The sequence below is a fragment of the Podarcis liolepis genome (assembly GCF_965112155.1).
Source record: "Podarcis liolepis genome assembly, chromosome: 1".
In the NCBI taxonomy this organism is placed as follows: Eukaryota; Metazoa; Chordata; class Lepidosauria; order Squamata; family Lacertidae; genus Podarcis; species Podarcis liolepis.
The window spans coordinates 85,265,150-85,278,789 of record NC_139554.1 but is presented as its reverse complement, the minus strand read 5'-3'; the positions used below and the strand labels follow the sequence as shown (position 1 = coordinate 85,278,789).

The 13,640-nt window shown below is 44.4% G+C and overlaps 1 protein-coding gene across 2 annotated transcripts in view; it reads left to right on the top strand.

Annotated features, from left to right (window-relative positions):
* ANKZF1 (ankyrin repeat and zinc finger peptidyl tRNA hydrolase 1) overlaps window positions 1-13,640 on the top strand; it is a 14,942-nt gene that overhangs the window by 364 nt on the left and 938 nt on the right. The window contains exons 2-15 of one of the 2 annotated variants that reach the window (XM_083499636.1): window positions 1,670-1,787; window positions 2,470-2,567; window positions 4,492-4,594; window positions 5,192-5,376; window positions 6,111-6,226; window positions 7,177-7,324; window positions 7,933-8,155; window positions 8,470-8,568; window positions 8,968-9,129; window positions 10,358-10,456; window positions 10,680-10,932; window positions 11,585-11,696; window positions 12,360-12,527; window positions 13,518-13,588. In XM_083499636.1, coding sequence (XP_083355762.1) covers window positions 1,673-1,787; window positions 2,470-2,567; window positions 4,492-4,594; window positions 5,192-5,376; window positions 6,111-6,226; window positions 7,177-7,324; window positions 7,933-8,155; window positions 8,470-8,568; window positions 8,968-9,129; window positions 10,358-10,456; window positions 10,680-10,932; window positions 11,585-11,696; window positions 12,360-12,527; window positions 13,518-13,588 — 1,952 coding nt within the window. In that variant the 5' untranslated portion in view covers window positions 1,670-1,672. Of the gene's footprint in view, window positions 1-1,669; window positions 1,788-2,469; window positions 2,568-4,491; window positions 4,595-5,191; window positions 5,377-6,110; window positions 6,227-7,176; window positions 7,325-7,932; window positions 8,156-8,469; window positions 8,569-8,967; window positions 9,130-10,354; window positions 10,457-10,679; window positions 10,933-11,584; window positions 11,697-12,359; window positions 12,528-13,517; window positions 13,589-13,640 lie in introns of both variants that reach the window. The other variant, XM_083499635.1, reaches the window with a different exon arrangement.

Genomic DNA, 13,640 nt, shown 5'->3' with positions numbered 1-13,640 from the left:
TCCCCCGGGGGGGAAATACCCTGACAAATACCCTGATTGATTTTCTTGACACTTGTCGGCCCCCACCCGCACTGGCCTTTTCTTCCTTTGCTGTAACTTCTTGTGCATGTGTAATGCTTATGACTCAATAGCTAGCCTTAAGTAATTAAAATAATAATAGCTAGCCTGTTTTGTCCTGTGGTTTCTGTGTCTCGATTATGACTCTCTTGCTCTGTTGTTATGTTGCTGCTTGCAGTGTAGGCAAATGATGTGATCTTCTTATACTTGACTCTGGGACTGTGTATGTAGCCTGCACAACTGGTTGGGTGACCTTTCTGCCCCACCTTCACCTTTGGTGGGGTGAATGACTTACTTATCAGTCAGTCTGAAACAGCTAACGTATCCTTCATTTTCTGACCTTCCTTGACCTGGTCATTATTTTTAGTGCACAGTTGCACCTCAGTACAGTTGTGAGTGAACTACTGCACAATTCTCCAAGACACACAGCTTTTCAGACTAACTCTTTCCAGCTCTTGACTAACCATTAAAGACTTTTAATACTGTAATAATATCTGTTGCAAGCACCACTAGGAAATTGAGACATATCATAGAGGCACCAAGAGATTTTGGATCTTTTGGGCACTAGTTGGGACACAGAAAGTTTGAGAGCAACTGTGTGCTGGTCATCTGATCCCAGAGCTTAGTATCTTATGCTGTTGTAAAATAGAATTGATTATTTCTGCCCCAGCAACTTCTTATTTCAGTGTTGTACCAGGGCCAAAAGATATTAAAATATGAAAGGAGTAGGGCCTCAATACAGTAATAGAATTTAGCACTGATTTAGAAGGGACTTCAGTGACAATATCCACAAAATGTTCTTCACAGGTAACCATGTATGCAGGTGCACTTTCATGAACCTGAGGGGAAAAGGTGTCTCCAAGAATAATTGACTTGACCTAAAACAGGCAGATTTAGGGTTGTGCTTGTTTTGTTTTATTTATTTATTTCATAAAATGTATTCATTGCTTGGTTGCTAAAACAGACACACACACACCCTCAAAGCTGTTTACAAAACAACCCGCTTGCTGCCCTACCATGTATTTATAATAAGAAATAGAAGCCTTTAGCCTATACAGTGGTACCTCGGGTTACATACACTTCAGGTTACATACGCTTCAGGTTACAGACTCCGCTAACCCAGAAATAGTACCTTGGGTTAAGAACTTTGCTTCAGGATGAGAACAGAAATCGTGCTCTGGCAGCGTGGCAGCAGCGGGAGGCACCATTAGCTAAAGTGGTGCTTCAGGTTAAGAATGGACCTCTGGAACGAATTAAGTACTTAACCCAAGGTACCACTGTTTGTCATATCTGGTATAGGCTTGGAATAATATGTCCCCCTAAGAATTGCTGCCCGTGGAAAGGAGAATGAAGGGTGCAACTTCATTGTCAATAGGAGAAATAGGAGAAAGCTGCACCTATTGTAAAAATTATACTTTCTGTGTGTTACAGACACAGAAATCCAGCCCTGGGGGGTGGGGGCTGTTTTTTGCATTTGTCCCTTGAGGACAAAGGAGATTTTTCATAACTCCTTATTGGTTATAGAGATATAACAGCTGGATGTGTTGTTAACCATAGGAGTGAAGGGTCCCTTTCCAAAAAAGCTTGCTGATTTTCTCTCTTTCTCCCTCAGATCATGCAGCCTGCTGAGACCTTGTCTGTGTTTGATGCAGCTCAGAATGCAGCTTTAATGAATGGACTTTGCCTTGTAACGGAATCATCAGGAGATGTCACATCGGTGGCCATTCCAGGTACTGCTTTTAAAGGGCCATATATCTGGGAAAGGGTTCTGGCCAAGGGTTCACCAGGTTTGCAGAGTTCATGACTCATGAGTTTAAAACTACAGTTGGTGAAAACACATAAGGATTTGAAACCACAGTTTGATCTTGGCTTGTTCTTGGTAACCAAGCAACAATTCCCGAAGCTCAAACATCTTGGAAAACTTTTAGTTTAAAATGGGAATCAAATGCTTCTGATTTTATCCTCATGACCACAAAAAGAGGAAGCTGTAGGCTTTCTGTGGCTTATTCATGTAATGAGAAACCATGGTTTCCTTTTGTGTTTGTTAGTGTGTCACTTTATGACATCATCAGTGTGCCACTTTAGTAATTTTGCATCTTTGTCAATTAGTTAAAACCAGTTATGTTTAAACTAAATACTGGGGCTGTTTGTGTATTCCATCCAGGATTCTTCCTATTGAGGTGTTAGTGATACTCTCTCACACACAATATTTCTCAATTCCTTTTTTTTTTGGTTTTCATTCTAATGTTTAAGATATGCAGCCTTCTGTATCAGGATTTTCACATTCTTAAGCCCCTCAGAATTCGCTGAGGTGTTATACATTTGAGTTGTGTTAAATAAAGATTTACATTCCTTCATACATAACTGTATTTGTGCCAGTAACTGTGTTCATTTTCATTCTGTTCACTACAGTGACTAAGGGAGCAGATCGACCTAGTAGGATCTTAGAGGTGTCAGACAGGATGTACTGCTCTGCCTGCTCAAAAGCCTTTGACAATAGAGAGGAGCAGGTGGGTGTTGCTGAATGTTTTTGAACAGTGCTTTCTATGGAAACAGGATGGTGCAAAAATCCATTTGTCTCTTGTCCTCAGATGAAATGCAGTATCCAGTAGATCAACGGCATGAATCTGGATATGGCCAGTGGGCCAGATCCTTATCCTTATTACTACTACTGCTGCTGCTGCTGCTACTACTACTACTACTACTACTACTACTAATATTATTATTATTTATTACATTTGTATACTGCCCTATACCTGCAGGTCTCAGGACAGTTCACAGGATAAAATCACAATATAAAAACACAACATACATAATTAAAACAAAAACAACCCAATACCCCCCCAATTAACCTACCTACCCTCTGCACTGGTGAAATTTGACAGGTGGGTGGAGCCACCTCTCCTTTCAATCACCTCACAATGACTGGTGATCTAGTGCTTTAAAGTTCCAACAATCAGTCGATCATCAGGGCTTCAAAGTGTTGTGTAGTTTGATCCCATGCGCTGCACTCGGAAGTCCAATTTGTCAGCTGGTTGTTGGGACTTCAAAGCTGAAATGTTTGCACTGACAGAACAACCAGTGTTGAATTACTCCCACAGTTAATATATAAAAGGGAAGCTATAAGTAACAGCTTGCAACATTGTTTTATCAAGAGATGGCCCTTGTTTATTCAGTACTGAATGAAAATGGGATAGATAATTTTGTACATAAAATTGTTTCTCATTGATATAACACATTCTTTCTCCCCTCTCTTTTGGCATTTTTGCTTTTTTGAACATCAAAGTATAAAAATATAAATTAAAAAAGTAATATTAGAACTCTGAGTCATCTAATAAAGCTGATTGATGGAAGATTTAGGGCAGGCAAAAGGAAGGACTTTTTCATATAGTTAAAACTATGCTATTTTTTCTCCTGGGATGTAGTGAGGGCCACAAACTTGGTTGGCCTTAAAGAGGATTAGACAAACTCAGGGGTGGGGAACTGGATCCAGTCTGCAGGCCAGATCCTTAATTCCTCCATCCTCCCCAGGCCAATTTCTTTAACCAAGCTGTAACTGCTAGGCAGCTAATCTGTGGTAGCAAGCTTCTTTGTTGTCTGTTTGCAGGTGCAGTTTGGATTCAAATTGCACCCGCAAAGGACTTCAAAGGGACTTGCTGCAAGGCTTTTTTAAGGTTCGCTGTCAGTCAAAGTATGCCTTCAAAGATGCTCATTAACAGTGCTGCTCAGGACTGTCAGCAAGCCTTGCTTGCATAGGGACAATCAAGCACTCACTTTAAGCTCCCAATTGTTCTTTTGTAAGCATCTGCTTACCTGCCCCAAATCTCATGTCACATATGAAGTGAGGTTTGGAAGTGGGCATGTTGAAGAAAACAGCCTCGTGGATCCAATTAGACCCATGGTTTGAAGAATCCCCACCCCTGTAATAGAGAATAAGGCTATCAATGGCACCCAGTCTTAATGGCTATGTTCTGCCTCTACTATTGGAGGCAATATGTCTGAATACCAATTGCTGAGAATCACAAGTGGGGAGAGTGTTGTTGTGCTCAGGTCCTGTTTGCAGGCTTCCCATAGGTATCTAATTAGCCACTATGAGAGCAGAATGCTGAACTAAGATGAACCTTTGGTCCAGTTTATCAGGACTGCTCTTATGTTCCTAAGACTTCAAGTCCCCCAAATCACAACAAAAATAGGATTTTTTATGATGGGAATTGTAGTCCCTAGATTCATAGCAATAACAGATATGCAACTTCCATATTGGACTGACCCAGATACTGTTTTATGTCCTTAACTAAGCACTCAGTATTTCAGGATCATTGCCAAGAGGTGCTTTTGCCTGCCCTATGTAGTCTGAGATATAGATGCCGAACACTGAACCAGTTACTACTGTGGCCTTTGTTGGCTCTCCCACTGTCCCTTTCTTTTCCTGTTCAGACTGAGCATTATCGACTAGATTGGCATCGTTTCAACCTAAAGCAGCGGCTCCTAGGTCACCGCATGCTCACAGCTGAAGAATTTGAGGCAAAGACTCAAGCAGGTGAGAGGCACACAATATGGGTTCAATAGCTGAGAGTGCTCCATTGAGGCGGGTTGGACTAGATGACCCTTGGTGTCCCTTTCAACTCTAAAATTTATTATTCTATGAATACTACTCAAGAGCTTTGATGGTCCTAATGAGCTCCATTTTGCCTTAACAAAGATTCCAAGCATCCAGCTTCAAAGCCATTCATTAACAGACTGGGTAGAATAAGTCTCAGATGGGTGCCTTAGACTCAATCTCATCCAGCATGGGATGCTAGTTCATTTCCCAGTTCATTACTATAATGACCCCTTTGGTTTGACTCTAGCTATGACAACATACTCCATTAGTCAAATGTATGTCCAAAGGAGCTCAGTTGTCTAGATCCACACATATATTTCCTCCCTGCTGTGGTCCTGAGCTGTCTTAAGTAGAGAATTTTCCAGCTTTACCAGTCCAAACTGTCTTCTTTGCATGAGAATGCTCTGTCTTTTTGCCTTGTGGGCAGGAGTTTCAGATATAAAATTCCAGAAATAGGATTTCTGGAATCCGTTACATGATGCACTTCCTTCTTGACTGTGTGATTTTCTTTTCTGTTACTACCTTGGTCCACAGGTGATGTCTCCAGCATCTCTGGGTCGGATTCCAGTGACTCTGACTTGGACAATGAATCTGAACCACCCAACAGTGAAGGCAGTCATCGGAGCCCCTCTCCATGTCGACGCTCCCAGCGGGTTCTGTTCAGAAATGCCCAAGGCCAGCTCATCTCAGTCTATCGCTGTGTGCTAAACATTATGAAGGCATGTCACAAAGAGCCTACTGGACCTCATTCCTTTTCTGGCTTTTGGTCCCTTCCTGTTTTAGTTACCAGCTGTCTCTCACCAAATGATAAATGCCTATCATGAACACACACACACCAAGAGGATAATGCTGTGGCCAGGTTTTAAAGGAAGTCTAGTGTCTGTTGCAATAAGCATAAAAGTGGTTGGTCTTAATTTTCCCACCTCCTATCTTGCTTTAATTGCAAACTCTTCCTCCCAAGCAGGTATTATAATTTCAGCCAGTTGGGCCTGTGTTGGCTTGTTGCCACAAATGTGTGGGTTTCTCTTGAGTCCTGCACAGTTCCTCTAGTCACCTGACTGACTTTTCCTTGCCCATTAATTTTTAACATCAAACTGGCCCATTTTGCTTTCCTGATATTATTCTTTCTCATAGCTGTCAACTTTTCCCTTTTCTTGCGAGGAATCCTATTTGGAATAAGGGAATTTCCCTTTAAAAAAGGGAAACATTGAAAGCTATGCTTTCTGTTTGTACCTGATGCTTTCCTAGAAGAAACCTGAATTTCTGCAGGATGAAAGAAGCATTTCCCCCACTTCCAAAACTTCTGTGGGAAGGGAACATCCCTTGAAATCCTTTTGTCTGTTTGGGACCAGCTAACACCCTGCCCATCCCTATTTAACAGCCAGGCTGAAAGCTGCTCTCATTGCTCAGTCAGTAACCTCTCGCTAACTGAAGGGGTCTTTTGTCCATCCAGGGCAGTGTGGAGGAGCCTGAAGAGCTAGTGACGTCCCTTCAGAAACAGAGCTCAGGAACCTCCTGGGTGATCCTAATGGCTGGCGGGGGACACTTTGCAGGAGCTGTCTTTAAGGGGTAAGAACACAGAGGGGGGTGTCTGTCATGCGGGTCAACTTGCGAGCTGTAACAGCTGCCTTAAGAGTGTGACTGTGTCAGAAGGCTGATAAACCACGATCCCACATGTGCTTCCAGGCCAGTGTTAATGCTCATCTCATGGTCTCCACTAAGCAGTTTCCTGGAAGTTCATGAAGAGAGAGATTGGGTGGGTGGGGAATGTAGAGTGCTTTATATCTGTAATCTGCTGGACCCCATTCAAGGTGCAAATCAGATGAGGAACCTTTGGCCTTCCTGATGTTGGATTCCAACTCCCATCATCTCCAGCCAACATGACCAATGCCCAGGTGGATGTTGGAGATGTAGTCCAACATCATATTCAGAGCCACAGGTTCTCCATCCCCTGGATTCAAGGAGTTTATCAGTAGGCAGGAAGGCTAGAAGTGGACGCAAAGCATAATCATGATGAGGCAAAGCAAATTCAGCCAAGAACAACCACATAATGTGTGTGTGCAAAAACAGTCTCCACTCAATACTGACTCACCAGCACTTCCTCCCTGGAGAAACTTGAGGTCTTCATGGATGCATGCAATATCAAGCAGCCCATTTTGTGAGCTTGAGGATGTGAGATAAAAGGTCTTCATCCTTTCCTAAGCCACTTCAGCCTAACACGAATGAAGACATCTGATCCATCCATCTCAATATTGCCTACAAAAGAGTGGGGAACCTGTGGCCCTCCGGATAGTGTCAGACTACAGAGCCCCATCATCCCTGACCATTGGCCATTCTAGTTGGGACCAGTGGTGGTTGGAGTCCAGCAACATCTAGAAGGCCTCAGGTTCCATATTCCTGGTATGGATAAAACCTGAGTCCATTTTGGCTAGACTTGGTTCCTAGTGAAGACATTCATGCTAAGATGATTATTCTGGATGTCGGTCTTTGCTGTAGGCTTACCGTCACTTTCTTCCCAGAAATGAGGTGCTGGAGCATAAGACGTTCCATCGGTATACAGTGCGAGCTCGCCGAGGGACAGCCCAAGGAGTGAGAGATGCTCAAGGGTCTATGCCAAAATCAGCTGGGGCCACACTGCGGCGCTACAATGAGGCTGCCTTGCTCAAGGTGAGTGCGGACCCTAGTAGAACCAAGGGTGAACACACAAAATGAAAAGGTGACAGCTATTTGAGAGCTTTGCTGTTTGAGTAAGATTGTCCCAGCTGTTCTGCCTTCACAAAGGAAAGATGCAGTTGACTTTTACTGCAAGTCTATGCCAGTTCTTGTCAGTAGTCTGTGCATTAAAACAGTGACAGAAGAGGAGGATAGACCACTCTAGTCCCAATGATGTAGACCAGGGCAGGCAATGTGGTGTCTTCCAGATGCAGTCCATCAATGAGTCCCATCATCCTTGACCATTGGCCCTGTTGGCTGGGGCTGATGGGAGTTGGAGTCCAACCACATCTGGAAGGCATTGCACTGGGTATCTCTAAGTAATCCCTTCTTGCTGCAGATTCCATATTGAAATGAAGCTCTTCCATACCATTCAGACTGTTTCTGCATTCTCTCTTTTGAAATGATATATTTTATGTATAAATGGCACTGGGGATCTCTTGGAAATAGGTGACCAATGGTTACATTCAGACCCTATGCAACTCAGCCTTCATTGTGGTTACTTCGGCTGCACTAAAGGCAACAACGATGGGCCTACCTGTTATACTTGTCTTTTCCTGCAGGATATTCAGGAGTTGTTGGCCAGCTGGACAGGGCATTTGCAAGGAGCAGAGTGTATCTTCCTTCGTGCCCCTCGCACCAACCGAGCTCGTTTTTTTGGCAGCAAAAATAGCCCTCTTCAGCGAGATGATCCCCGTATCCGGGGCATTCCTTTCAGCACCCGGAGAGCCACCTTCCACGAGGTGCAGCGGGTGCATGGGGTTCTGAGCAGTCTGCAAGTGTATGGTGAGCACAGCTTTTAGTCCCCAAGTACTTGAAATGATGCTCCAAAGTCTTTGTGTATACTGTTTCTGACTATAATCTTGGTTCTCGCCTAGAGATGTGGAGGCCCAGGGATGGGGTGGAGTATTGGAGTGTGTGTCATTTCCCTCCCATATCTCTATTCTGACCTTGTTTGTTTCTTTTAGCTTTTTTGCTCTTGCTGGAATTGGGCCACTGTGAATTGTCTATCTAGAAATCTGCCATTAGGTGTGGGAGTGGAGGGTATGAAACCAAGAGGATTTCCATCCTAGAAAACACAATTCTGATTCTTTTGGCAGGCAAAGACACAGCAGTGGCAGATTTGATTTCCTCCCCTCGGAAGAGCTGGAAAAAGGTCCTTCCTTTGGATGAAGCATCTTCACAGAGTCAAGACACTAGTGAGTTGGAGAGCCTTGCCATCCTTACCCTTGTAGCAATCCTTCATCCACTGCAGATGCTATGTTCACTTTTTACCATCATAATTACCTAGGCTATTGGGTGGAAAGACCACTATGGGCTGCTGAAAGCAGTAAAGCAGGGGATTCTGCCTCCACTGGGAAATGGCTTTATGGAGAGCCCTGAAAGAGGGCTGCAGGCAGGAAAATGCTGAAATCACGATGGTGGCTGCTAATGTGTAGGATGTGATCTAACAGTGGCTGCAGTTCAGCTGACGGAGGACTGATAGGCTGATTTGGATCACCTTCCATACCCCAATCCTCAAGTTCATTGAATGATCCCTACTTTGTTCATCAGAAGCTGAGAAGGAAAGGCTTAACCGCGATCCCGTTTTCTTACAGTCTCTGCAGCAAAGCCAGAGGAGGAGAAGGAGGAGGAAGAGAAAAGTCTACAGCAGCTGGAGTTGGTAGAGCAGACACTGAGTACACTGGAACTCCGAGAATTTGAAGTGGAACCAAAATTAAATCGCAAGAAGAGAAGGAAGAAACAAAAAACACTGATGGGTAGGTGGCTGAGGTAATGGACCTATTATTAGGTACAGATAGTGGGTGCATTCTCTTTCTAGAATGGCTAAATTATTTGCCTGCCTTGAGAGACACCGACCAGAGCCCCCCAGTTTGGTGTCCTTGGCAGCTGCTTCCTATCAAGATGCAGGCTCCCAGGATAAGAAAGGCATGATGGGCCCTGGGCCATAATCTAGAGGGACCTTAGTTCACAGAAAGCCAGAAGCTACAACCCAGAAACTGAAATACAGTCCGTTTGGGAAGAAAGTTGTGCAAGCATTGGACTTTCCATTAAAGCAAACCCCTGGGACAAACTGCATTCAGCATTTGCAGAAATGGCAACATCTTACCTGATCAAAGCACCGCCGTCTCTGTTAGGTAATCTGTTCTAGGTTAAAAATGTGCAATAGAAGAATGGCAACCGACATGATAAAATAGAACACATAGGATTCCTGTAGACAGATGCGGGGTGGAGGGGACATTGCATTATGGGGAAATCAGTTTTGTACTTGCCGCAAGAGAGTCCACCCTCTTCTACTTTCTGGCAGGCAGTGCTTTCACATCTTTGTTCTGCTTTCTTTACTCATGAGGACTGGGGCTTTAAAGTGAAATCTGATAGGTGTGCTGGATTTCATTATACTACCTGCCTTTCATGGGGTGACTTGTGTGGCTGAAGAGGAGCCACCGCAGACCCAGAGAAGTCAGTGTCAGCTGAGATGGTTCCAAAGATTTAAGAGAGCGCAAATGAAGGCTGTCTTAAACCACCCTTCTAAATTACCCCTTCTGAATCTGCATCATCTCAGTGTTATAGGTTGGACTGCATCCATCTCTAGTCTTAAGGTTAAAAGCAGGAGCTGCTGCTGCAGCTTTGGAGTCAGAGCAGTGCCGTTGATGATCAGCTGTTCCCAAGCAGAAAAAGGGAACCGCAGTTCTCCTGTCTTTCTGTTTGTGTGGAACAGTATCAGCATCACAAAACTGATGGTTCTCTGGGACTGCTCTCCTCATGCTGCATCCTATTAGCCATGATGTTAGTGACACTTGGAGCAAGTTGGGAGAGAGGGGTGGGCTTTTAGAACATGGGTCCTGCATGCTGGTTAGTTCATCTGAATCCATCATTCATGCATTTCTGGGTCATTCCAGACAAAGTTACGGGGATCAGAATGGTACTGATAGACTAAAATGAACTGGAGAGGAAACAACACCTTGCATGTTCTTTCTTTTGAAGCAGAGTCCTCCACTGAGACTTCAGGAGGTGTGAAAGAGCCCAAGGCTTTGTTGCCCAGAACAGAGGAGTCACCCAAGACCCAGAATTGTCTGAAATATGATGGTGAGTTTGGGGGTGGTTGTGTGAGCATCAGCAAGATCTGCACTTCCCCACTCCGTTTTATAATAAGGGGTTCTACAACAACTTGCCATTTGGGCCATTATTGTAGGTTGGAAGCCTGTGCTGGTTAAGGGAGTGGCAGATCCAAGACTTGACATTCTGTTTACCCTTATAGGTAACATGGATATTTCATGGTTAATGTGAGACTCTTCCTTCCTTCCTCTAGGTCTTAGCACATCGTTACAAGATGCCTTGTTCACAGCTTGTAAGATGGGAGACCTGAAGGCACTACAGCATCTTCTGGGGAGAGATAATAGCACAGCAGATAAAGCAGATGACTGCAATGGTATCACCCCACAGCAATTGCTCAACTCACCCCTGGATGAGAGTGGCTGGACCCTTTTGCATGTGGCGGCAGCAGCTGGAAGGAGTACAGTTGTGCGGCTGCTGTTGGAGATAGGGGCTGACCCATCCCTTAGGTAATGCCCAGCTTGAGAAGACTATATTGATGCCTAGAGTCCTAAGACTTGGTTCTTGAGTTGCACTTCTGCTCTGAGTCAAACTGCTGACCCCATGAAATTCAAGCTGCTCCTCTTGAGTGTCAGCTGTCCTTGACTCAGTTACACATTAAGTCTGAGCCCAGGTCTTTCAGAGGTATTGAGAATTAGTTGTTCTCAAAGGGCCAGAGCACTTGAGGGCCACTTTGTCCAAGTACCTATGCAAGCATAGGAAGCTGGAGGACATTCCACTCTCTGGGACAAATTTCAAATCTGTTCATAGTCTGGGATGGTTTGGGCTTCTCTCTCACTTCCAGTACCCAGTCGTAGAAGCAGCAAAAGTGATGTGGCACATGCTGCTTCCATTTCCCAGCAGTGTCATCTTCTACAGTGGTTAGGGTTGCCATATTTCCAAAAATAACAACCAGAGCACCCCAAAAGCCCCCCAAAAAGTGAATTTTTGATTGACTTTCCTAAGATCCAGGACAAAGCGCTGCCTTCTGGAAATTCCCCCCGGAGGTCAATTCCCCCTTTGAAATCCCAGTAATGTCTGGGGAAATCTGGACGTACGGCAGCCTAACTGTGGTGTAGGTCACAGATCTGGACCTAAAGTTACATTGTGTTTCCTCCCCAGGGACAGACAGGAACAGCCTCCATACTGTGTTTCTGCCAATAAACAAACTCGTAATGAATTCCGAAGGTTCAGGGGTGAACAGCCTGAGAAATATGATTACGACCGGGCCCAGGTGGGTGGATGCATGTATGTAGAATTGGAAAGTGTCTAATGTGGACGCTTACACTTGTGAATAAATAGAAGGCAAGTGCAAGTTGATAATCCTGGGCCAAGCCAGCTGCCCACAGAAGACTCCTTATCTGTTCTTGTATGTTGCTGACCTTGGACAGTTTTTGAGTTGCACAGCTTGCAGTTTAAGAAGGGAAGGCTTGATAAGAAGAATTCCAGAGTCCTTTTTGTCTTCCTTCCACTAATTCCCACGTAACTTAACTATTTGGGGTGGGGGGCTCTTTTAGACCCTGCCACCCGTACCCATCCTTTGCATATCTCTCTGGAATCTCACACTCAGTGCAAAAGGCACCCTGGATTTCTCTTAATCAAATGCTCGCTCAAGCAGGCATTGATTTAATTGGAAGATACCTTTGGGTATGTGTATGAAGGATTTTTGTGTGTGTTTGTTTAAATCTCCCAGCTCTAAATATGCTATTGGAGTGAGCAGAGATGGGAAGGAAATGAATTTTGATGGTGTCTAGGGATTTTGCATCCAGAGATGTAGTAGAGCAGCAACATACACAGAACAAAGGGAGACTCGAGCCCCTTTCAGGATCTCTTCTGGCTACTTGCTGCCAGGCCCGGGCCCTTTTCTGCTGGATCCACATCTACTGTGTAATTGCAGGTGCCTGGACCCCTGACGGCAGAAATGGAAGCCAGACAGGCAGAACGCCGCCAAGCACAAAAGGCCCAGCGGAAGCAGCGTGAGAAAGAGAAACGAGAGGCACAACAGCTGCTTGAGCAAGAAGAGGATGAGAAACGGTGCTTTGCCCTGCTGAGTGATCGTGAGAAGGTGAGAGCCTAAGACTCAGGTGACTAAAAGGAAGAAAAGGCGACTTAACAGATGATGGCATCACTTCTGGTGCTACAAGTTTCCTGATATGATACATGGCATCATCTGCTGTGCTGATCACAAAGAGCTCGCTTGACCAATGTTGTCTGAGAGAAGCTGTGGTTTCATGTAAAGAAAAGATTTTGCCGTTTCCTTTCCTTATCCTGACAGTTGGTTATATTGGGTCATCCCTGTTGGTGTGGATATCCTTCTAGTTCTAGCATCTCCTGAGAAAGACACTTGATAAGACGTATTATACTGTTTTTCCTGAACCAGGCAACATCGGCCACTTTGGAGTGTTTTTGTTGCCATTTCTGAACCCATCTGTGCAAGACAAGCAGAATGGGTTTTTTGTTTTAGAATGTAATGAGGATCTTGAAGATATACTTAATGTTGTCATGCTGGGATATGTCCTGAATCTAGGTAGGCATCTCTGTCTTTTCCATGGACATGACCTATATTTAAGAAAGGCCTCCTGAGATAGAGAATAACTCACAGATCTGTCCTACTTCCTGAGTCTTTGCTATACAGCCAAAGTTACCTTGAGGAAGGAATTTGGAACCTGCTACTCTGAACCAGTCTGTTCCTGCTCTGTAAACCGTGTGTGTTATTCTGATGGACTTAAATATCATAGGGCATTTCTGCTGCATTTTACTAAAATACTTACGCCCTCCTGTTAGGAAGATCTCTGGTGAAATCTGTTTAGTTTTTAGTTTCCACAAGCTCCCTTGAACAAAAGGAACATGGCTAACTCTGGACTTGGTATGTGACATACAAGCAGATTGCTTTTATAGTTTGACCCAGCTCTGGAACATCCTTGCACATCCTCCTAAGTGAACTGCTTGTTTCACATAAGATTTTGTACAATGGGATGAAGACACTTCTCCCTATAGACCCTGGGGGACAGTTCTTTGATGTTATTCCTAATAGTATGTGTGTATTGCTTCTTAGCGTGCATTGGCAGCTGAGAGGAGACTTGCTTCCCAACTAAAAGACTCCAGTGCAACTCTTACCAATACCAGGTAAGGTGGGTGAGTGGTGTGTTCCTTTTTGGCATGACCTCCAACTACAATG